The sequence below is a fragment of the Sus scrofa genome, chromosome 1, assembly GCF_054392235.1.
Source record: "Sus scrofa isolate SSC_HxYL_T2T_F1_AM1 chromosome 1, Sscrofa_HxYL_maternal_Yorkshire_Landrace_v2.0, whole genome shotgun sequence".
Lineage (NCBI taxonomy): Eukaryota > Metazoa > Chordata > Mammalia > Artiodactyla > Suidae > Sus > Sus scrofa.
This window is the reverse complement of record NC_139383.1, coordinates 149,855,824-149,881,454: the sequence shown is the minus strand read 5'-3', so window position 1 is coordinate 149,881,454 and position 25,631 is coordinate 149,855,824. Positions and strand designations below refer to the sequence as shown.

The following is a 25,631-nucleotide window of genomic DNA, read 5'->3' as shown; positions in this document are numbered from 1 at the left end:
GAGTAAACCTACCTAAAGAGACAAAAGACCTGAACTCTGAAAACTATAAGACACTGATGAAAGAAATCAGAGATGACACACATAGATGGAAGACATACCATGCTTGTGGACTGTAAGAGTTAACATTATCAAAATGACTATACTACCTAAGGCAATCTACAGATTCAATGCAATCCCATCAAATTACCAAGGACAGTCTTCACAGAACTCAAACAAAAGAGTTTAAAGTTTGTTTGGGAGCACAAAAGACCCAGAATAGCCAAAGACATCCTGAAAATGAAAAATGGAGCTGGAGGAATCAGGCTCCCGGACTTCAGGCTATACTACAAAGCAACAATCTCAAAACCGCATGGTACTGGCACAAAGACACAAATATACATCCCTGGAACAGGACAGAAAGCCCAGGATTCAACCCAAGCACCTACAGCCCACTCATCTATGACAAAGGAGGCAAGACTACACAATGCAGAAAGGACAGCTTGTTCAATAAGTGGTGCGGGGAAAACTGGACAGCCACATGGAAAAGAATGAAATGAGAACACTCCCTAACACCAGACACAAAAATAAACTCCAGATGGATTCAAGACCTACATAGAAGACCAGACACTATCAAAACTCTTAGAGGAAAACCTAGGCCAAACGCTCTCTGACATAAACGACAGCAACATCTTCTCAGATCCACCTCTTAATGTATTATTGACAATAAAAACAAAAATAAACAAATGGGACCTAATCAAACTGAAACGTTTCTACACAGCAAAGGAAACCCTAAACAACACGAAAAGACAACCCACAGAATGGGAGAAAATCTTTGCAGGTGAACCCACTGACAAGGGATTCATCGCCAAAATTTATAAACACCTTCTGCAGCTCCATCCCAAAAAAACAAACAACCCCATCGAAAAATGGGCAGAAGATCTAAACAGACAGTTCTCCAAAGAATAAATATGGATTGCCCAAAAACACATGAAAAGATGTTCAACATCACTCATTATTAGACAAATGCAAATCAAAACTACTATGAGGTACCACCTTACACCAGCCAGAATGGCCATCATCAGAAAGTCTACTAACAATAAGTGCTGGAGAAGGTATGGAGGAAAAGGAACCCTAGTACACTGTTGGTGGGATTGTAAATTGGTGCAACCACTGTGGAAAGCAGTATGGAGATGCCTCAGAAAACTAACCGTAGAACTACCATTTGATCCAGCAACCCCACTCCTCAGCATCTATCCAGAGAAAACCACAACTTGCAAAGACACATGTACTCCGATGTTCATTGCAGCACTCTTTGCAATAGCCAAGACATGGAAACAACCTAAATGTCCATCGACAGAGGTGTGGATCAAGATGTGGTACATATACACAATGAAATATTACTCAGCCATTAAAAGGAACAAAATACCAGCATTTTTAGCAACATGGATGGACCTAGAAATTATCATGCTAAGTGAAGTCAGCCATACAACGAGACACCGACATCAAACGCTTTCACTGACATGTGGAATCTGAAAAAATGATAGACTGAACTTCTTTGCAGAACAGATGCTGACTCACAGACATTGAAAAACTTATGGAAGGTGGGGGGATGTTCTTGGGCTGTGGGATGGAAATCCTGTGAAATCAGACTGTTATGATCATTATACTACTACAGATGTGATAAATTCATTTGAGTAATTTTAAAAAAGCAAGTAAAAAAATAAAATAAAATAAGATCAAGATTGCTGGCAAGAATGTGGAGCAACAGGAACTCTCCTCCATTACTGGTGGGAATGCAAAATGGTACAGCCACTTGGGAAGTCAATTTGGGTTTCTTACAAAGTTAAACATACAACTTACAGTAGTAAGACTGTAAAAGCCAACAATCATACTCTTAGATATTTACCAAAATGAGCTGAAATTTAAGTCCACATAAAAACCTGCATGTGAATGTTTATACAGCTTTATTCATAATTACCAAAAAATGGAATGAACCAAGATGTACCTCAATAGGTGAATGGACAAACAACCTGTGGTACTAGTACACAATATAGCTGCTGAAAAGAAATAAACTATCAAGCCATAAAAAGACACGGGTAAATCTTAAATATTTACCTATACTGAAAAGTTGGTGAAGACAGTCTGAAAAGGCTATATGCTCTGTTGTTCCAATTATATGCATTCTTAAAAAGGCAAAACTACAGAGATGGCAGAAAGATCAAAGGTTGCCTAAGTTTCAGATGGAGGGGGATATTTGAAAGATAAAACAAGGGGATTCTTAAGGCAATGAACTTATTCCGTATGATATTGTAGCGGTGGATATATGACACTTCGTATTTGTCAAAACCTATATATTTTATAGTTTAAGAAATGAACTGTAATGTATGCAAATATTTTAAGAATAATTTAGGAAGTTGGGAGTGTTATAATTTTAGGATGTTAAATGTAATCACCATGGTAACCACAAAGAAAACAGCTATAAAATATACACAAAAGGAAATGAGAAGGGAATTAAAATTTTTTTTCACCACAAAAAAAAAATCAACAAAACAAGGAGGACAGTAATGCAGCAAACAAGGGATAGAAAAGCTATAATACATATAGAAAACAAAATGGCAGAAATAAGTTTCTCTTTTTCAATTATTACTTATTCTTTGTAACTTAAACTATCAAATTAAAAGGCAGAGATTGGTAGAATGGATAAAACTATGATCCAACTATATGCTATCTATAAGCAACTCATTTTGGATTCAAAGACACAACTAGGTTGAAAATGAAAAAATGGAAAAAGATATTCCATCTAAACACTAACCAAAGGAGAGCTGGGATAGCTGTATTAACACTAGAAAAAATATACTTAAAACAAAAAGACAAATGTAGTGAGACAAACAAGGACATTATATATTAATAAAAGTTAAATACAATAAGAAGATATAACAGTCACAAACATTTATGAACCTAATAACAGATCTTCAAATGCATATGAAAAAAATTGACAGCACTTCAAAGAGAGATAATTCTTCAGTAGTAATTGGAGATTTCAATACCTACTTTATTTATTTATGTATTTATTTATTTATTTATTTATTTATTTATTATTTATTTAGCTTTTTAGTGCTGCCGGAACTGCATATGAAAGTTCCCAGGTTAGGGGTCAAATTGGAGCTGCAGCTGCCTGTCAACTCCACAGCCACAGCAATGTGGGATCTTAGCTGTGTCTGCAAACTACACCAGAGTTCACAGCAATTCCAGATTGTCAACCCACTGACCAACGCCAAGGATCTAACCCACATCCTCATGGATACTAGTCGGGTTCATTTTTGCTGAGCCAAAACAAGAACTCCCCCTACTTTTAATAACAGATAGAACAACTAGACAAAAGAGTGAAACAGGCAAATTGGACTTCATCACAATACAAATTTTGTGTATCAAAAGACAGTATCAACAGAGTAGAAAGACAACACCTAGAATGGAAGAAAATATTTTCAAATCATATATCTGGTAAGGAATTAATAGCCAGTATATAATCCAACACCACAAATCCAAACAACCCATTTCAACAATGAACAAGATTCTCAAATATGTATTTCTTGAAAGAAGATGTACAGATGGCTAATAAGCACACATGGATCATCAACATCACTATAACGGAAATACAAATCAAAACAATAAGGTAACACTGCAAACCTATTTGGGTGGCTATTATATACAAAAACAGAGACAAATATTGGTGACTGTGGAGAAATCGGAAATCTTGTTCTTAGGAATATAGAATGGTATAACCATTATGGAAAAGAGTATGAGAGTTCCTAGAAATTTTAAATATATAATTATAGTATTATCCAGTAATTCTACTTCTGGGTGTATACAGAAAAGAATTGAAAACAAGGGCTTGTATAGTTATCTCTACACCAATGTTGATAGCAGCATTATTCACAATATTCGAAAGGTGAACACAACCCAAATGTCCATGGATACATGAATGGATAAACAAATTATGGAACATACATACAATGGAATGTCATTCTGCCTTGAAAAAAGAATGAATTTCATACTATGGATATGAACCTTGAAAACACTATGCTAAGTAGAATAAGCCAGACACAAAGGGAGAATTATTCTATGAGTCCACTGATATGAGGTACTTAGAAAAGTCAAAAGGTACTTCATGATCAAAAGTAGAGCAGTAGTTACCAGGAGCAAGGAAGGAGGGGAGAATGGTGAGTTATTACATATAGTTACAGGGTTGCAGTTGGAGATGATGAAAGAGTTCTAGAGATGGAGAGTGGTTAATGATAGCACATGTGAGTGAATTTTTTTTTTTTGTCTTTTTTAGGGCCACACCTTTGGCATATGGAAGTTCCCAGGCTAGGGGTCAAATCTGAGCTGCAGCTGCCAGCCTACATCACAGTCACAGCAATGCCAGACACAAGCCGAGTCTGTGACCTACACAACAGCTCATGTCAATGCCAGATCCTTTAACCCACTAAGCAGGGCCAAGGATCAAACCCACATCCTCATGGATACTAGCTGAGTTCATTACTGCTGAGCCACAACAGGAACTCTGTGAGTGAACTTAATGTCACTGAACTATCCACTTAAATAGAGGTACCTATAAATTGTATATTATGCATATTTTACCACAATTTAAAAAGAAAGTAATTGGAGTTCCCGTCATGGTGCAGTGGAAACAAATCCAACTAGGAACCATGAGATTGCGGGTTCGATCCCTGGCCTCGCTCAGTAGGTTAAGGATCCTGTGTTGCCATGAGCTGTGGTACAGGTTGCAGACACAGCTCAGATCTGGCGTTGCTGTGGTTCTGGTGTAGGCCAGCAGCTACAGCTCAGATTAGACCCCTAGCCTGAGAAACTCCATATACCATGGGTGTGGTCCTCAAACAAAAAGACAAAGAAAAAAAAAAGATAATTGATTGTTAATTAATTACTTGCCTAATTAACCTATGTAGAAGTAACATGTGATAATGACAGCAAATAAGACAGCAAAAAAAAAATACAAGTATATTGTTGTAAGGTTCAATACTACATATGAAATAGTATAATGTTACTTAAACGTAACCCATAATAATTTAAATATTTCTATTTTTGGTCATGCCCGTGGCATTTGGAAGTTTCTGGACCAGGGATCAAACCCACATAACAGCAGTGACCAGAGCCACAGCAATGACCAGAGCCACAGCAGTGACAACACTAGATCCTTAACTTGCTGAGCTACCAGGGAACTCCAGAAGATTTCTTTAGGTCATAGAAAAACTAGGAAAAACAAAATAAAGTAGATATAACTAACAAGCCAATAAAGAAGATGAAATGAAATCAGGAAAAAAATTAAATATTTTTTAAAACCTCGTTTTCTCCTATTTGCCGGTAACATAAGTAATGGGCCAGGCTAAGTATAAAAAAAGAAGAGATTATGATACTCTAAGGAGCCCATGCCCAGTATAAGAAGGTAAGAATTTGGGAGGCTGAAGGGAAGGAGGGTGGTAATGTATATCCGTCATTGCTAAATTTGCTTTTTATTTCTCTCTTTCAAGAAAAGCCAGAAATCTATTTATTTATTTATCCATTGACTTACTTATTCATTTATTCATGTGAAATCTTCTGGCTTTTTAATGTCTCTAGTTTAATTTAGAATAATGCTGACTAATTAAAACACCTCTGTAGTCTATATGTAGTCTTCAGATAACTAGTATGAAAGCTCTAATTTAAATAAGGTGAATAATGAAAGATATCAGTGATGGATTAAACATTGAGTGTGATTTCTGCAAATGGAGCATTTATTACTTAGTGCACCCTATACCCACCTACATTTGTTCCTGCTCTTTCTTTTACCTTTTCTGGCATTTTTTGTCCAAATTCTTTTTTAGAGCCCAAGTCAACTATCATCTTTTCCTAGAAATTTTTTTCTTCTTCCAGTCGGAACTAACCTCTCTGTTTCCTTAACAACGAAGACCCTCTTGTTTCCGTTTGGGCATAGCACGAATAAATGTGCTTTGAGTACATGTGAATCAATGAGATTACCATTCCATCAATGAAAAAACTGAAACATTTATTAAACTTCCACCATGGACTGGTCCTGTGATATTCAATCATGCTCTCAGCTTAGATTTGTCTCTTCTCAGCACTTTTTCTTTTCTTTTTCTTTGTCTTTTTTTTTTTTTAGAGCTGCACCTGCTAGCATACTGAAGTTCCCAGGCTAGGGGTTGAAACAGAGCTGCAGTTGCTGACCTTCACTACAGCCACAGCAATGCCAGATCCTAGCTGCGTCTGCAACCTACACCACAGCTCATGGAAACGCCAGATCCTTAACCCACTGAGCAAGGCCAGTGATTGAACCTGCATCTTCATTGATACTAGTCAGATTCTTAACATGCTAGGCCACAACGGGAACTTCCCCAGCAGTGTTTTTGTATCTTGTCGGTACAGTATCTTGTCTTCTGCTCTGGAACACATCCTTCCTTTGACCAATTCAACAGCTTCTTGCTGGGAGAAGGAAGTTAATTCCTTGGCTTCTCATTTCTTGTCTTAATACCTATCTCATCTTACCCTTGATATCTTTACCCTGTACTTGAGTTTTCCTAAATACAAAATAACACACAGTTCCATGAACATGGCTTATTCTACATAAGGGGACTCTCAGCTTAGAACCCCCTCCATTCAGCTTGTCTTCATTGGTCTGCCTCTTCATTGCGACAGTTTTCTGGTTTAGCCATCTCTACTCCTCCTGCCCCCACAAACACAGCCTGTCTTCGCTGCCTCTGTTCTGGGTGGGACAGAGAGTGGTCCACTGATACCCAGCTTCTCAAAGCTCAGCTATTATAGGCTCTCACACTGGAAGCTAAAATCTTATAAAGACTGGTCCAACACAAAACTTATGTGGAACTGGGGTGCCCTCTACTGCCTTTCAGAACTATAACTACTTGGCTTTCTGTCATTCAGTCAAAGGGAAATGCTAATGGAACAAATGGGAATGCAGCTGACAGACCATTATTTCTCAGGGCAAACACTGAATTCCATATTAAAACAAACATGAAATGGGAATAAATATCTTCTGAAATGTGAATTTCTGTAAGGTTATGATATATCTTCTTATTTCATCCTCCTTTCAGGTCCATCTGACCCTAAGGCTCTGTTATCTGTTATCTGTTCATACATATTAAAAGGAGAGACTAGGTTAATCATTTCATCACAGGGAGAAAGTAAGTATTTAAGCCATGTGCTAAATCCAGTTTTAAAGACTAGATCTTACTAAAGATGATTTCCATGTGTGCAATAATATGCATTGAAATTAAACTGATAGAAAACTTATCAAAAACATGGAAATTTAAAAAATAACTCATCAAAAGAACATAAATTCTCTTACACTTAATTTCATTCATTAAGGTATTATTGTTAAGAATTAGTGTTTGTAACTCTCACTAATCCAAAATAATCCCTGGTTTATCTACATTATTTTTGCAAAAATTACTGAATGACTTTGGTAATCTATAAAGCTTTAAATACATTCTTTATCTGAATTATTTAGTTTACCTTATGTTGTTTAATCCTGGGAAAAGAGCATCTGTTACAGGTACCTCTAAATCTAGAATTCTACACACCTAGTATGTTAAAATTATATGATTTTAAATTATTGTTAATTTTATGGTTTTTGACTATCAATGAACTTTATCTTAGTGATAGGACTTTTGAAAAATTAGAAAATGAAGAAATGCATGTGTTCAACTTATTCATTTTAGAATCAGAAAAGCCTTTCAAATGAGCATCTTACCTAATTTTTTTTCATACAGAACCACTAGAATCAGAGTTATTGAATACTGTAACTAAGTATATATTCAGAATAACACTTCCTTATATTTAGAACACTTATGCATTTTTATGTCCTGTTCCTGAAATATATTCACAAGGTGTTATTTTTGGAAAATCTCAGACTTTCCAGAATGTGCAAAAGTGCCAGAAGTTAGCTTAGATTTGGAATACACGCATTATTCATAACTGCAGAATACAGTGACTTCACACATTGAAAGATTAAAGATTCTGACAGTTAGAAATTTGCCTTTCTCACAATTATTCTGTTAAAAGCAATTGTAAGCAACGCAGTGTCACAAAGATGTGGAAATAACAATACACTTCCCATCATGTTCTTGGTGGTTTTACTTTAAATCTCAAAGGTCTCACCCTGTGTGTTCTCATAGTCAGGAGACATCCCCCTTTCCAGGAAACCAGATGCTGCCTTTTGAAAACCAAGGTTTGTGCCTACTTTTGCATTCCTATTCCATCCTGACTTAATGCCAGCCTCACCTCTCATGGTGGGCAAAGCGTGGCAGACAGACATAACCCCCAATAATGAAATCCCGGATGTACATGGGTGCAGGAGGGTGCCTGCACCTCTGTCCACGCCCCAGACCCACTCTGAGGTCTGCAGACTCCAGGGCCCCTTGCTACTAAGGCGGCTTCTTATCAAGCAAAAAGAGTTTTCTAAACCTCTCAAATATGTACTGCAATTAGATAAATGCTTAATTCTAATTAATCCGATTTTACTCTGACTTTCCCTCCCTTAGCAATGAATTACAGATTTAAAAAAAAGGGGGGGGGATCCTCACCAGCTAGGTTCTTTTTAAAGCGAATAGGAGATGTGGACACAGAGGCCTGTGTCCACAGAGGCCTGTGTGGAGGACCCAGGAAGGGATAGGGTCAGGCCAGTAAGGTGCTCGGGGTGGGTCCTAGACTAGGAAAGCTCTCAGAGCAACGGCCTCTGGGCTGCCTTCCTACACTCCCTGTCCATCTCTGCTCTAGAAGAAGGGGCTTATAACAGAGGGCACCAAGGTGCTCTCGAAGGTCCCCAAGAAACTTCATTAGGAATGTGGCCTATCCCAAACCTGGCCAACCGCGGGTCCCGAGCCCTCCCCCTCCACAGAGCCGGCCAGAGGCAAGGGTTCGTTTGGTGAGCGTCTGGCGGCCTCTACCGGAGCGCCTCTGCAGAGGAACGTTCCTCAAAGCCGGAGACGACATGTGGCGCTCGGGCGAGGTGAGAGCGAGCGCGCGAGTGCGCTGAGGGTGCGGGGGGATCCGCAGCAGGGCAGCGCGCGGCCTCGGGCTCGGCGCGGAGCGGAGCCGCAAGGCGGCGGCGGGAGCGCGGGGGGCGCCGAAGCCGCTCTGCCCGGGAGGAGTGGGGAAGTTCGCGCTGGCGGCATGGGGCGGTGACGCCGCACCGGCCTTCCGTGCCTGCCAGCCGGCCGTGAACAGGCGAACAAGGAGGAGGATGCACCCTCGCCGACGGCTCGCCTTCCTGGGCTGGCGCTCAGGGTGAGCCCGGGCGCGCCGGGTCGGGGCAGCGGGGTAAGGAGCTGCAGGCGAGGGCGAGAGGACCGGCGGCCCCGGCTCGGCCCCTCTCCTCCGGGCACCTGGCTCGGGAAGGGAGGTGGAGACAGGCGGGGCGCCGCGGGCTGCCAGGAGCGCAAACTTTCCCCCGGCGACTGCGGAGGCACAGCCGGTGCGGGAGAGCAGGGGCGTCCAGAGCGGCGCAGCCTGGCCGGACGGGGCACCAGGAGGGCGCAGCGCCCGCCCGCCCGCCGGTAGGAATTGGGACGTGGGGCACCCGCCTATGTCACTGGAGCCGAGGGGCGAGATCACGCACGCGGAGGGCCCCGCGGCCCTGGGGCTCCGAGGCGCATGTCGTAGGGGCGCTGCCGGCAGGGTGGGCGCGGGCTCGGCAGCAAGGGGGCGCGGGCGGGGCGCGCGGGCTTCTCGAGGCCGGGGAACGCCGAGCCACCGCCGCACCGCGCGCTCCTCGCGAGGAAGAGAGCGCTGCCCCGCAGGACGCTCGGTTTGGACCCGGGGCAGGAGCCGGGGAGGTCGGCCGGGGCCAGAAGCGAGCCGGGGAGGGTCGGCGAGCGGAGGAGCTGGGCACGCTGCTGCGGACCGGGCGGGAGGCCGACCCTGCGGGGCCGCGGGTGCCAGGGGCGGTGGAGGCTGCGGCTCCGCAATGCCGCCCCCGGCGCCGGCGAGCCCCGACAACGGTCCCGGGACTGTGGGAGGGCAGCTTCTCTTGGGTGGTCCCAGCTCCGGGTTGAGGGCAGCAGGAGGCGCCGCCCGGGTTTCCCGCATGCAGCGCCGCGTGCTCGCCGCCGGGACTCCGGCCCGGGTCTGGCGACGAGCCCCAGGACGCGCCCAGGCGACCCCCGCCCTGCCTTTCTCGACCCGAAGGCCCCGGTTTCTGAGGTGGAAGTACCTGTTGTGTGTTTCCCTCTTCTGGAGTTGGCCTGGGGTCGTCTTGGGAAAACGTTTCTTTTGAGCACGCGGTGTTCCTGTATGGTGTGCACCTATTTGCGTTATGCGCATGTTGAGAAATATATGCCTTCGCTAAGGTTAGTTGCAGAGCCCAGGGATTGTGCCTGCCTGGATTTCAAATTCATTCATTAGGGCCCATAACAGAGCCTAGAGACTTCCCCAAATGCAGTGATCTGATCCTTAAGTTCTTTGGTCAGGGGGACAGAATGCTGAGAACGTGGCAATCCCCTGATAAGCAGTTCTTATAGCATCGTGATCTTGCGAAGATCTGTTTCTTAAATGTGCCTTTTTTCCCCTCTTTCCACATACTTTCTCTCAGCACCTTGCAGAACAAGGAGTAGCTTGCTGGCTTTGAACGCGTGGCAAATATTTCAGAAAGGTAAAATGATTCCACTTGTGGATTTGACAGATGCAAAATACAGTTAGATAACTTGAGGCATTTATTCTAATAATAGGTCTAAATGGGTCATTTGATAACATGGTAAAAGTACAACAAAGTATTTGAGACATGGGAAAAATAAATTAGGAGAATGTTTCTGCACTCTGAGTAAAAGTGAAGATTAAGGCATATTGTAACTTCTTTTTATGCCCCAGCTTGCTGGCCAGTGAACACAGAAAACACCTAAGGTGGAGCCATGCTGGATAAGAATAGCCAGGCTCCTTTCTTTCTGAATTGCCTGTTAGCAGTAGGATTTGATTCCAGGAACTGTGACATGAGAACATTCATGTTTATATGCTTTTCCCCCTTATGTACCTTGCAGCTTCAAGATCAAGTTGGAGAAAGAAACAGTTATTCTTCCAAATTCATCTGCTTCAGCTATTACTCTTACTGGGAATGGACAATGGAATGTTCTCTAGCTTTATCATGATCAAAAATCTCCTTCTCTTTTGTATTTCCATGAACTTAGCCAGTCACTTTGGGTAAGTTATCATCTATGCTTTGATTTTACAATTTTTGGGGCACAAGTGCCTTTCAGAAACTTTGCTGAGTATACGTCAGCAAGCCTTCACTGGCCACTTTTGCAATTCCCACCCCCTTTTTATCAGTTGTAAATAAATAAGAGTCTTTGCCCTACCCCATGCTTTATTCCTGAGCAAGGCTGCTCCAAGTGTGGGGTCTCTGAAGTGAGTCAGAGAAAAGAGGCAGATTATGTTTACAGAAATGAAAGCAGAAGATGGTTCCAGAGGAAGCTGTGTTTCCTCCTACTCAGGTTAAAGCAAGATTCAGAAATTGACATGCCTTAGGGACATTTACTACTTGTTGGACAAGGTGTTGTTCAACATTTTGATTGCCCTCCTTGGTTGCATTATGCAGAGTTTGCGTTTTTAAAGAGTTTGCCTGGCTCATGCTAGGTGGCATTGACAAGGACTCACCGTGGGCCTGGCTTGAGCCAAAGGCCTTGCACTGGCCATCTGAATACAGGTGCAGATACCAGAAATTATATTTGTCTGAAGATTTTCAGGACACCACCCCCCCCACAACCCTAGGACACTAGGCGATATCAATTCCTTTCAGCTCTTTGATCTTGGCCTTGAGTATCAGTGTAGCAATTCTAATCTTTTTTCATCAAATTAATGAAAATCCACTTTCCTGGTAAATATTCTTAAGAGGTGCTGATGTTCCTTTACTCTCCTCTCCTTCCCAAAACTGTTCTGACTAATCAAAAGGATTATGATGTCAAATTGGTGGAGTACAATTAAGAAGGTAAATTTTAGGATCAAAGTTGCCAGGCATTCTTCTTGTGAAAATCAGCCGAGGAGGTTGCACAGTGCAGCCAGCACTTTCATGAAACACAAGGGGCCAGGATCCTGCTCCAGCCTGTAAATATACCCACCCCCATGCTAGCTGACAGGAAGGAGGACCCTTCCAATTCCATGCCATTCTCTCTTTGTCCTCTGGACTTTTTCTGTTCTTCTGATATTCCCAGGTCTGTACAGAGAAGGAACCTGAAAGAGAGGTAGGCATGTGGCCACTCCCAGGGGTGTGGCTGGTACCTGACAGCCCTGAGACTGTGTGCCAGGTCTGCCAGGGACTGGTCCAGCCCCTCAGCACCATGAGGCGACAGACTGCACGCTAACCATGCCTGTGGGATGTGCCCCTTGGCCATAGAGTTTTCCCTTGGGACAGAGTGTTAGTTGTTTTTCTTGCCTTGCTGCCAGTCTTGAATGCAAGAGGCTCCACTCCCTTGCTTATTTCTCTCAATGTAGTCCCCACCTCTGCTTTCTGTTCCCTTATCTGTTCAATGAATGTTGTTCCTTCCAAGGACTCTCCCAGCTGCTGAATCCTAGAGGATTTAACCATGATGTTCCCAGTGTTCCTCTGAACGAGACATGTGTATAGAAGTAAAATCAGACACAATATTTAAATTGCTAGGTTAATGCAGTGGGCAGTTAGTTTGCATGTATTTAGCACTATTTCAGGGGTAAGAAATATGCTCGGATTGGGAACATGTGTTTTCTAAGATTTTGGTCAGATCTGCTTTTGTGAATTTGCATCCTGAAGTCATGAGGTTACTGTATTTCCTGGTGGATGAAAGTCTGAATTATGAAGGAATGTGCATATGGAGTTTGGCCATTAGAAGCGGCTATACTTTATTTAATTTGGTGGTTTTCTGGGCTCATCTTCAAAATAGAGAGATAACTGTTAGTTTCTAGAAACTCATACTGAACAAATGGTAGAATAACCCCTCGAGAATTAGGGGTCTCCCTAGAGAATTAGCTATTGGAGGAGTTTGGTTTGTTTGGGTTTTTGGGTTTTGGCCGCACCCAAATCTGAGTGGTTATGTTAGATAGAAGGTCAATAGTCTATCTTAAAACGATACCCACAAACTGCAGAAAATGTGTGAGATACAGAATAGTATGTGGAAAAGGAAAACATCCCTAATTTCACCACACAGAAACAACCATCCTGTATATCATGGTGTTTTCTTCCCCTTCCTTCTGTGTCTACTTTTATACAGTTGGGGTTATACTGTGCCGTCAGTTTTGTATTTTCCTGCTTTCGTCATACCAATACTTTGTTATTACACACTCTTTAAAATGCATGATTTAAAATGGATGAGTATGATTGCAGTGCGTCACCATCAGCTTCTTTCCTAATTTGGGATATTTGCCTTGTTCGAGGTGTGCTATTATACATTTTCCTACAGTGATCATATTCGGCTTACAACTGTTTTAAGTGTTTGAGATCATTTCTATTAGAAGAGCTTCCTGTAAGTGGGATTTTACATCAGCCCTTCTGAGTGCTTTTAGCTCTCGGCCCTACGCGTCCAGTTGCTTCTGATGACCAGGTCTATAGCAAAGCAGCAAGCCTGGCTTCACACGCCCTGCCCAGCAGGGTGTGGTTTTCTACAGAAGACATCTTGACATCCCTACTTATTTCTCCTCACTTGCTTATTGCTCTAAATGTACTTAGGAGTAGTTTTGTCGAATTGCAAAAAAGGTTTCACTTATTGGCTTAAAATCTTGACAGAAGGCTATTGCAATATGGAGTGCCTCTTGTTATGTTTTAGGGACACCCTAGGAGGACCCTCATGAGCTAAGCATCAGTAGCCCTGTCTTATAGTAGGGGAGGTGAGAGTGATGGGCAGCTTCCTGGGGAAGTTCACTGAGCTGGTCATCCTGGGGTCCTGTACGCAGCCCTTCTCAGAGCAAACCCTGGTGGTCCTGGAGCTCCCCTGACTTCACATGCAAGGAAGGACTAGGTCAGACCAATCTATAGGGAAAGGGGGTGTAATTCTGGAAGGTTTTCTCTGCATTGCAGTAGTGAGAGTTTTCCATTCTGAGATTACGAGGAAAAAAAGAGTTTGGGTAAGCGCTGTTATTTTCCCCCAAAGAAAGAGTTTATGTAGTTTGGTTCCAAAGAAAGGTGAACAGGGAAGCACAAAAGGCCTTGGTTTGAACTTTGTGGGACAGGGGAAATGCTGGTGCCTGTAAATACATAAAGGAAACCAGATGTGGTGGAGGGTTAGGAGGATGATGGGAAACCAGTCAGGGAGGAGAAGGAAAGAGGCAAGCACACTCGTGCTTCTGTGCCATACAAATTTATCTCACTGGTTGTGAAAAGCATGTGGATTTGGCAATCAGAAAGTTTATAAATGTGTTAGGTAAAATATATTTGGTGACTATAAGAGATAATTAATGCAAAATTGCTTTGGAAAAAAAAGGTCTCATTTCTTACCCCTTTTATTCTGTAAATTTGATCAGAGCCACTAGTAGCTCATTTTCAATAGCCTTTGTAATTCTTCTGTTAGTTTTAAGTTATATAACAGAGCATGAGTCAAGTGTATAACAGAGCAGAGGCCTTATGTGACTGTCAGCCTTATGCGATGTCACGTTTAGGGACAAGGTATAATTTGGGGCATTATCATTATTTTAACGAGGCCAGTAATCAAATGCACATGGTATAAAAAACTAGCACAGAAACAGTGTTTGAATCAATGTCATGTCAAAATACATCATATTAAATTTAATCTTGAGGAGTTCCCGTCGTGGCGCAGCGGTTAACGAACCTGACTAGGAACGATGAGGTTGTGGGTTCGGTCCCTGCCCTTGCTCAGTGGGTTAACGATCCGGCATTGCCATGAGCTGGGGTGTAGGTTGCAGACGCGGCTCGGATCCTGCATTGCTGTGGCTCTGGTGTAGGTTGGCAGCTACAGCTCCGATTCGACCCCTAGCCTGGGAGCCTCCATATGCCGTGGGAGCAGCCCAAAGAAATAGCAAAAAGACCAAAAAAAAAAAAAAAATTTAATCTTGAATTAATTTTTTATCATTTGAAAAATCATACTTTATCAGACTTGATTGACCCGGAATAATTGTAAGATACATTTGAGAATTATCAACTCCATGATAAGGAAAAATCTGATTCCATTCATTTAACCGTATTAAACATTTTTGAGAGGTTTATCTATTGGAAAATATAAAAATGAGTTAGAATTTTATCACATGGGAGCTATAATTCAAATAGGCTTTGGAAAACAGTATTTTATTACAGGCATATTCTCATAGAAGAACTTAAGAGCAGGAATAGATAAGGTTCTTCTTTCTCAGTCTACATGAGCATGCTAACTGGGACCTTTGGTTTCATGAAGAGGACTTGTTTATACACGTTCTCAGGGACGGTTCTCTTCTTTTAACTAGAGCAGAAAGTACTCTCTCTCTCTGAGTCATTCAAGTACTCACAATGTCTTTTTTAAATGGCAAGTTCTCTCTTGTGAATCCCCAGATGGCAAGTTCTTTCCTGCCTGTAACTGTAGGTTCACGAGACTAGGACAAACAGTCATCGTAAAAGTTATTTAAAAAAAACAAAAAACGAAAACACAGAGAAGTGCTGTGAAGCAGTTAGGATACACACAGGTGATGGAGCGTCTAGGTAGAAGTCCCGGGGATGGCCAGGGATCTCATCTAGTGTAAACATTTTAGGTGACTAAGACCCTGCTACAGAGTAATGTCCAACATTTCTTTCTAAAGCACCAAAAGAAAATACTTCCAAATTACCTATTATACAGAAGAAACTCTTGGCAGTTTTATCATGCCAGCGGGCAGTGAGCTAAGGCAAAGCTCAGAAGGACGGGCAGCCAGAGTCGACCCAGCCAGCCCTGTCTGCCGATCAGCTCTAAGATGAGTCACTGGCTTGGTTCAAGGGGAGAAGGAGAATGTAGGCTTTTGGATTTTTACAAAGGTGCAATTGCATAACATGCGTATTTTAATTGGTGTGAAGTTTCAAAGGAAAATATTAGAATCAAAAGTAGAAGAATTTTGGGAGTTCCTAATGTGGCTCAGCAGTAATGAACCTGACTAGTATCCATGAGGCTACAAGTTTGATCTCTGGCCTCACTCAGTGGATTAAGGATCTGGCCTTGCTGTGAGCTGTGGTGTAGATCGAAGATGCTGCTCGGATCCCGAGTTTCTGTGGCTGTGGTGTAGCCCCGCAGCTGTAGCTCCCATTCAACCCCTAGCCTGGGAACTTCCATATGCAGCAGGTGCAGCCCTAAAAAGCAAAATAAAACAAAACAAAAAAGATAGAAAAATGTTATCATAGGACTGCAACAGTAATCATCAGTGTTTATATGGGTATATCGCCTTCATTTCCAGAATGTGTTTTAAAAAAATGTACTGTGTAGTTTTCACAAAACCCTAGCTTTGTAGGTGAAAAGAGTTCAGGCAATAGAGAAATGTGCCTGGAAAGTGTCAAAGTCAGGATCCATGTCAGAGCTCAGGGCCTGGGCTAACACTGTCCATGCAGGACCTTCTCCGGAATGTCTGAATATTGACTATTTAAGGTACAACGAAAAGGGACAGAATGGGGAAACAAAATAATGTCCTAACCTAGAACTCAAATAACACTACTCTAAAGATAGGCTGCAAAAGAGTAGCCTGAATAAAGTCAAATACAAAATATGAACTGTGAAGTATATTATAGAGAAGGGATCATATGTTAGGAAATATAAGATATACTATGAAACAGGCTTTAGCAGTTCATTGAAAATTCTATTTTATTTGTACTTATTTAACAATTTATTTCAAGATCAAAAAGCAAACCTAAAATTAATGAAACCCAAGGCCAGTTCATTTTCAGTTTCAACAACAGCAAAGCAATTGGGCCATTATGCTATAATCAATTGGTTCCTATTTGGGGGATGTAGGTATCATTTGGACAGAGGGCAGTCAAGCTGCTCTGGTCCTTGTCGCTGCACTTTTACTGCATGGCATTGGAATTACTAAACCTTCCTGTAACTCAGTTTCCTAATATATAGGAAAATATGTATAGGAAATATATATATTTTAATGGCTACACCCATGGCATATGGAAGTTCTCAGGCCAGACACAGAATCTGAGCCACAGCTTCAACCTATACTGCAGAGCTGCATCAACACCATATCCTTTAACGCACTGCACGAGGCTGGGGATGGAACCCATATCTCTGCAGCCAGATTCTTAACCCACAGTGCCATAGCAGGAACTCCTCAGTTTCCTAATCTTTAAGTGCAGTTAATAACAGATCCTGGAGTTCCCATAATGGTGCAGTGGTAATGAACCCGACTAGTATCCATGAGGACGAACCCAACTAGTATCCACGAGGATGAACCCAACTAGTATCCACAGGGATTCGGGTTCTATCGCTGGCCTCGTTCAGTGGGTTAAGGATCCAGTGTTGCCATGAGCTGTGGTGTAGGTCACAACATGGCTCGGATCCACATTTCTGTGGCTGTGGTGTAGACCAGCAGCCGCAGCTCTGATTCGACCCCTAGCCTGGGAACTTCCATACGCTGTGGGTACAGCCCTACAAAGCAAAGAACAAAACCAAAAACAAACAAACGAGCAAAAAACAGAGCCTACATCACAGGGTTGATGTGAAGAATGAGTAGCTACATGTATGCTAAATGCCGAAACATGGCCAGGTCGGCAAGCAGTGCTAGGGCAGCAAGGGGAGGATTGGTTTTTCAGGATGTTGTGACCAGGAAACACCCAAGGTTTACTAGACCTATGGGGGCGGGGGCGAGGGGCACAACGGAATCCATAACCTTTGTCACCTCTGCAGGCTCTCCCTTGACATGTAAAGTAGCACATTCAGGAGTTCCCATTGTGGCTCAGTGGTTAACAAATCTGACTAGGAACCATGAAGTTGCCAGTTTGATCCCTGGCCTCACTCAGTGGATTAAAGATCCAGTGTTGCGTGAGCTGTGGTGTAGGTCAGTGTAGGTCACAGACTCAGCTCGGATCCTGTGTTGCTGTGGCTCTGGCATAGGCCAACAGCTACAGCTCTGATTAGACCCCTAGCCTGGGAACCTCCATATGCCGCAGGGGCGGCCCTAGAAAAGACAAAAAAAAAATAAAATAAAATAGTAAGGTAGCACATTCAGTCACAGGTTCCAGGAACCAGGATGTGATCATCCTGGAGGAATGTGTCCTGCTGATGCATCAGTGTTTATTGGGTTCTTCCTATGTGCCAGGCACTAGTCTTGGTGCTGACAACCTGCAATGGGCAGAGTAGAGTCTGCCGTCCAGGAGGGCAATGTCTGGAGTACAGTAAACATATACTCATTAGTGAGCACACAAGTGTTGCTATGCAGAGTGATTCAGAGTAGGAAGCAGCAAGGTGTGCTGGAGGGAGACACTCAAGCAGATGTCTAAAGAAAGTGAGGACGGGAGCAGCACTCTTCATGGAGAGGACTGGCCAGGTGAGAAGGGCAGTGGGTGTAGGGCAGCAAGGGGAGGGTTGGTTGGTGGGAGGCAGGATCAGAGAGGCCATGGGGGACTGATGGACTGATCATGCAGGTCCTTAGGAGCCATGCTGGGTAGCACCAGAATGAGCAGTCGGCTGTTGAAGTCAGTGAAATACGATCCCATTGAGATGTGACAGTAGAGTGATAAACATTCAAGCTGGCTCCAGCTGCCACGTGGAGAATAAACCAGGAGTCTAGAGTGGAGAGGTGCAGTAAAGGAGGGACCAAGGATGTCAGTTAAGGGGCAAACGCAGTAACCTGGAAGGACACTTTGACCAGCAGGATCTGTTGATGGGTTGATGTGAACATAAAGAAGAAGACCTCCTGGGTATTTGACCTGAAAATGCTACTGGTTCCTTTACTTGAAGGAGATATTTGGAGAAGAGGTTGAGGATCAGGAGGGCAGTTTTGGACCTGTGAGATGCTGGTCAGATATCCAAGGCCAGGCAGGCAGTTGGACACACAGGTCCCGAGTCCGAGAGATTGGAGCAGGAGGCATGACATCTCTTCCACGGCAGAGAGATATTTATAGCCATAGGATTGAATGAGATCAGTTGGAGATTGCATGTAGACTGAAAGGAGGTCCCTGGACTGCCTTGGAACATGCCACTGTTTTAGGTCAGGAGGGTAAGAGGCCAGTGAAGAGAAGAAGGGAGAGCCGTGTCCTGTAGCCATGTGGAAAAGTGTTATGAGAAGGTGATGTGGTCTAAGATCAGATGAGGACTGAGACTGGACCCTTGGGGTTGGCAATGCAACTGAACATCCAGGAGATAGTTTGCACTGGGAGGCAGGTGGGAAAAGCCTTAGTCAAGCGGGAGTAAGAGAAGGGAGGAGAGGCAGCAAGACCTCGAGAGGAGACAAGTCTTCAGTGAGTTTTGGTGAGAAGAGAGGCTAGGGATGGAATAATACCTGGAAAGGAGTAGAGAGTGAATTAAAGACTCTGAAGCCCTGATGGATGATAGCGGCTGTAATCACTGATGGCAACGGTGAGGGAAGGAGGGAAAACTGTGTGTGGTGAGTGCTGGGATGATCCGTATGCTTTATGATCACATCCATGGGGCGTCCAGTGATGCTGAAGGGACTGAGTCTTAGGGAAGTGGGCAGGATCAGCTGAGGGGGCATGGCCTGCAAACTCTATACTGGGAAGGAGGCTATGGTGGTGAGGACAAGAGTGGAGCATCTACCAGAGAGGTGGCAGGCAGGGTTAGGGTGGACTTGAGCACTCCCCAGGTGGCTGGCAGGCAGGACTGGGGGCACCTGTGGCATGCAGCCCAAGGGAGTAGAAGCAATCTGAGAGTTCCAGCATAATGTTTTATGGCCATGACTTTATCCACATAAAGCATATGTCAATCCAGGTTTTCCATCATAAGAGGGAACAACTCTTATTTGGAAATTCTGGTTGACTTTCACATCACCATGTTTTTAAAAAAATTCACAGTATTTTTTTGGCTGCGCCTGAGATATTGAGAAATTCCCTGGGCCAGGGATCTGAACTCATACCACAGCAGTGATCCAAGTCACAGCAGTGGCAACACTGAATAAAATTTTACATACTTTTTGGTTAGCTAAAGTGGCGCACACACTGGAGATTTGAGGAGAGCTGCTTATTTAATGCTCTTAAAGTAACAAGCCAAAAAACTAGAGATACATTTCTCAGAAGCAATTAAACACTGGAGAAAGAATGCAGAAAGAAATGCAATCCAGGAAGACAGATTCACTGCCGCCTAAAAGCAAGCCCATTCAAGCCCCCAGATCAGTTCACATTAACTCCAGTCTGCAGATGCCATTATCTAACTCATTTTCTAGAAATCAAATATGGCTGTTGGCACAAGCAGAGATCACGGTCACAGGAAATCACATGTGGCCATCGGTAGCACCATTGTAGTATAAGACTCAAAAGATTTTTCTTCCCTGGAAATGATGCTACCCCTTGAATATGTACCCTTTAAAATACCAATACTAGGGGAGGTCATCAGGCATCATTTGGTAAAATGAAGCACCTTTAAAGATAGAATCTATAGCATATTATTATCACCAGAGATTGTAATACTGATAGAAAGTTACATTGGAGTAAAATTTTCTCATAAAGAGACTCTTAGATTTGACTAATAATGCAACTCTTTGCTCTCTCCCCACTTGGGTAATGCTTAGATTCTACTGCCCAAGTCATACTTTGTTGGTAACTGGCTGATTTTGGAGAGAGCTTTCTTGGGATCTCTGTCCTGTTGTACTCAGACTCCTCCCTCCCGCTTCCTCCCCGGCCCTCCCCTCTCCCCGCCCCCAGCCCTGCCCCACAAAAAACTCCGCTGATGGCCTCAACCATCCTGTCCTAGCCCCCTGCCATCTCCTGAGTACTGGGCCTTTATGCCTCCAGGTGCCTCCACTAAGTCCATCATCCCTAAGCATCCTGGGGGCCACAAGGAAAGAAGGTATCCCTGTGAAGATGCTCTGAGTCTCCCACCACCTTCAAGCCAGATCATAGGAGTGGAGCGAGGCACGTGAATGTGCTCCAGTTTGACCTGAACACGTGGCTCTTCTCACCAGAGTTCCTGCATGCCCTTTGCAGACATCATTATTTCTTTTCTCAATGTCACTGCTCACAGCCCCTTCGGCTTAAGACCTGATGTTCCTGCTCCATAGCTCATGTTTGTTTTCCTCTCCTCTGACCCCAGACAAAGCTCGATTTCTTTCCTTGGGCTTGCTAGAATGCTTTGTGTATTGCAAAGCTTCCTGCACCAACCGTGTGTTATAGAAATCCTTTGAGAATGTGGCCATTCTTTTAGATACACTCATGTTCTTAAGGTGGGGGGGCGTCACCTTTGTCACCTTCACATTGCCAGTACTCACAGAATACAAGGTCAATACCATATCCAAAATAACTTTGTTAAGAGTGGCTGCTGAAATAAGCACTGCATCCAACCCAGCAGCCTCTCTGAAGATGTAACAGAGGAGAGATGCTCTCTGGGGTCATTTAGAGTCACTCTGGCAGGTGGCTCACAGAGCAACTTTTCCATGTCAGACAGGCTTAGAGAGGTCACTCTCCCCCAAGGCTTACGTGAAGATCAGTTGGGAACCTTAAAAATTCCAGTATTCATTCCTCCTAGATCAATAGAAACTGAGTCTCTAGGTCTAGAAACACAGAAGAGGCTAATGCAAGAGTCACAGAATCTTGAAGAGCCCAGGTGTCAGACAACAGGGAGGGGCGGGCAGTTCATGAAATTTCATGAGTTTACCCTTTCTAAAGTCATTCATTCACATTCACAGTTCTGAAACATGCTGCTGGTGAAATAAGCCTGAATGGCAACACATTTCATAGCTGCCCATCCCCCACTGAATTCATTAGAAGTCTCTGAAAAGATCCAGAACTTCAGGTCCGGCAGGAGCCACTCGCAGCTTTCTAGGAAGCCCTCCCATGCTGAGTGTCATGTCCCACCTATGTCCCTGCCCTTGTCACAACCACTGCTTTCCTTCCTCAGGCCGGAATATGGGGCTCAGAGTTCAAGTTTAGGGATCAAGTCCTTATGCCTTTTGTATAGACCCATACCTGAGCAGGGAGAGAGAAAAACATGAGGATATTTCAATAGGTGGTTGAGTCTACTGTTCCCTTCTCATCCCTTTTCTGGAACCTCAATCATCTGAAAATGTTGCAAGTATGTCACGGACTAAATGTGACATGTGTTTGTAGAAAAGGTGCATGTATAAGGAAATAGATCCTATTTTAAGAGAACCTAGTAATTCACCCTCAGACTGAAGAGGACGTTACCAAAATTTTCAACTCTTTCTACTTTATAAGAAGCTGTTGTCAGAAATAATGGGTCTAGTTGTACCTCACAAAATCTCGCCCTCCCCGCTCCTCCAGAACAGAGCTTTTGGCTCATCCTAAAGCATCTGGATGCTCGCAGCTGACCTGCAGGCCAGCAGAGCTCTTTAGTTTTACTCAGCGCAGTGAAGATGTGAGGAGCCTGCTTTCTGCTCCCAAGTGAAGGCCTTGGAGGGCTGAGGGAGGATTTCCTCCTGGAGGCCCCGTAGATGTGACGCTGCACAGAGTTGTTCACTGAAGCCGCAGTCCAGCATTTGTGTCTTCTTTTGTTTTTCAAGAGGTTTAGCTTAGCCAGGGTGGAACAAAGCGAACTGACGTTTTTTATGTTAGAAGCAGTCCCATACAGGTTATACAACTTGATATGCATGAGCAAGTCCACCAAACCCCTTCGAGAGTCTCCTGTATGTGGGCGTGGCATTTGCTTTCTGTGAGAAGGGAAGGGTCTTCATCTCCTTAGTTGCGAAAATGGTGCACTTCATAACCACAAGCTGCAGGTCCGTTTTGGGTGTTTTGAGCCACACCTGCAGCATGTGGAAGTTCCCGGGCCAAAGATGAAACCCACACCGCAGCAGTGACCCAGGGCACTGCAGTGACAATGGAGGATCCTTAACCTGCTATGCCACAAGGAAATCCTTGCAGATGAATCGTTATTGAGGAGGACCTATGAACTGAGGAGGACTTCCCAGCTGTTCATGAGAGGAACCACTACTGCCCCGACAGGCATTTTTTCAGGACTTTTTAAGAAACTGTTTCCTAGCTCCTAGGTCCTGCCTTCAGTAAATACAGAGATGAAATCAGGGCAGATCCCCAGCCATGGCCTCTATCAAAAACAAAACAAAACAACAACAACAAAAAACAGATAACTGCAAGAAGCAATTATAGCATAAAAAGACAGATACTGAAACTCTTCCAAGAAAAGTGTAATTATGTATAAGTAGCTGTAGATATATTCAAACGCTTTTTAAAGTTTTTTTAATTTTGGCCTAAAAGTGGAAGGTTAGCTTTGGAATTCTTAGGCATTGCATACTATACCACTGCATTCGGCAATGATTTGGATATTTGTGAAGTTGAATTCAGAACCATGTGGAGGAGTTCCCATCATGGCGCAGTGGAAATGAATCCGACTAGGAACCATGAGGTTTTGGGTTCGATCCTTGGCCTCACTCAATGGGCTAAGGATCTGGCATTGCTGTGGTTCTGGCGTAGGCCAGCATCTGTAGCTCAGATTAGACCCATAGCCTGGGAACCTCCATATGCTGAGGGTATATCCCTAAAAAGCAAACAACAACAACAACAGAACCACGTGGAGTGGTGTTTCTCTGAGTCTGTGATGGAGCAGTGCCCCTGAATGCTCCTAGAGGCAGGCACTGGGACTGCCTGGTCTATGGGCCCTCTCTGTGGTCTTTACCTCCTAACAGTCGCAGCTCTTCAGATCAAATATAATGTAAGAACATTTTCACAACAGCTAATGGATAGTTTTTAAAAATCTACTTGAAACATTGACATGCTTTTTCTCTTTTTTCTGATTTTGATTTTTAAAATTTTTATTGATATGTAATTGATATAAAACACTGTGTGTTTCACTGTTGATTTGATACATTTATATATTGCAATATGATCGCCACCTTAGCATTAGCTGACACTTCTATCATGTAGAATAATTATTTCCTTCTGTGATGGGAACAATTAAGACCTAGCCTCTTAGCAACTTTGAAGTTTATGACACAGTATTGTTGACTGTAAGCACTATGTTATCACTGTACCAGACATTAGTTCTCCAGAACTTATTTATCTTCTAGGGGCAAGTTTGTAATATTAAACAATGTCTCCCCAAGTCTATCCCACCCCCCAGCCCCTGGTAACCACCATTCTACTCTCTATTTCTGTAAGTTAAGCTTTTTTAGATACTGCATATAAGTGATAAGCTTTTTCTGAGTCTCTGCTATGGCACAACAGGATCAAGATGTCTCAGCAACACCAGGAAACAGGTTTGATCCTCGGTCTGGCACAGTGGGTTAAAGGATTGGGCATTACTGCAGCTGCAGCGTAGGTTGCAACTGGGGCTCGGATCTGATCCTTAGCCTGGGAACTCCACATGCCACGGGGTGGCCAAAAAAGAGGGGAAAAAATGCCATAAGCTTTTTCTACTTAGCTCTCACCTCTATTCTAAGTTAAAGAGCCAATGGGCACCTTCCAAAAATTGGATGTTTGGGCCAAGTCTAGAATTGAATAGCCAAACTGATCAGAGTTAGGAACTCCATGAGAAGTGGACAGTGAAGCCAGATTTAGTTTGAGCAGTAGTTCAACTGGGCTGGTGCACAGACTTTCTTTTGCAAACTTGGAGGACAAATTTCTCCTGGCTTTGGGTCTGCAAGGCTGAGTGCTTTGTCTTCTAAACTGTGAAACTATAATGGCTGTCAGAGAAAAAGGAATATAATATTTTTAAATAAGAAGTCACAGAATAAGAACATTGTGTCTGTGGGCTCCATCCTAACAGGATCAAATTTGAGATTGTGAGTGCTTCGATTATATGCATCTTAATGGTGATGGGAAAATTAGATCCAAAGAACTTTATACTCTCTTATTCAAAAGGCAGTCGCTTTAGGCCAATCAAGAATTGATCTGTTTTGATGCAATCTGTGAAAATAACCAATTTTCAAGAAGTGGGTGAGGCAGCCCTCAGATCCACCTGCTGATGGCAGGACTCAGGCTTCATTTCAGCCATTTCATGAAAGAGAAAACCCGTGAGCCAAGGTGGGCTCCACAGCCAGGCACTTTAGGGCCGTGCCGGGAGCCCCCGTGTTCTGCTCCGAAGTACCAAGGGTTCTGATTTCTTAGGACCATAGCTGGCTTTCAGCTGGGTGAATTCCTCCGGAAGCCAGGCCAAGTTGCGTGGGTCAGGTTCTTAGTAACAATATGTAGCCTGCTATTTGCATGTCTGAAAAAGCAGTGATGGACCCCTGAGGCAGAATCCATGATGTTGGTATATGTGACCATCTTCTCAACTTGTGACTTTCTTTCCCTCCAAGTCACTTCCTCAGTTTGTCTGGATCTGCTCGGGGCCCCTTCTCATTTCTAGCTGCTCTGTTGACATGAATTTTTGAGGCCTGGGTCACTTCACTGAATCATACAAACTAGACTCGTCTTCTTGTGAACCTCTTGGAAGGTTCAGCCTGCTCACCTCTGGGTTTTATTGTAAGTTGGTTACACAGGACACTGTGGTCCCTGAGACTCTGCTCTGAGGCGGCATCACTTAAAGCCAGGGTTTTCAGGCTGGGCTTCACAATTCCTGCTCCTGTGCCAG

At 43.5% G+C, this 25,631-nt stretch overlaps 2 protein-coding genes across 11 annotated transcripts in view; one reads left to right on the top strand and one right to left on the bottom strand.

Annotated features, from left to right (window-relative positions):
• The window catches only part of GABRB3 (gamma-aminobutyric acid type A receptor subunit beta3), a 348,038-nt gene extending 337,694 nt beyond the window's left edge, over positions 1–10,344 (bottom strand). Inside the window, exon 1 of the mRNA XM_021098613.2 lies at positions 10,223–10,344. Within this exon, the coding sequence (XP_020954272.1) occupies positions 10,223–10,332 (110 nt within the window). The 5' untranslated portion in view covers positions 10,333–10,344. The remainder of the gene's footprint in view (positions 1–10,222) is intronic.
• GABRA5 (gamma-aminobutyric acid type A receptor subunit alpha5) overlaps positions 8,935–25,631 on the top strand; it is an 81,999-nt gene continuing 65,302 nt past the window's right edge. Inside the window, exons 1-3 of one of the 10 annotated variants that reach the window (XM_005654467.4) lie at positions 8,935–9,019; positions 10,601–10,660; positions 11,043–11,202. In XM_005654467.4, coding sequence (XP_005654524.1) covers positions 11,117–11,202 — 86 coding nt within the window. In that variant the 5' untranslated portion in view covers positions 8,935–9,019; positions 10,601–10,660; positions 11,043–11,116. Of the gene's footprint in view, positions 9,331–9,465; positions 9,567–9,735; positions 9,846–10,600; positions 10,661–11,042; positions 11,203–25,631 lie in introns of those variants that run through there. The other 9 variants (XM_005654466.4, XM_005654468.4, XM_084976246.1 and 6 more) reach the window with 9 other exon arrangements.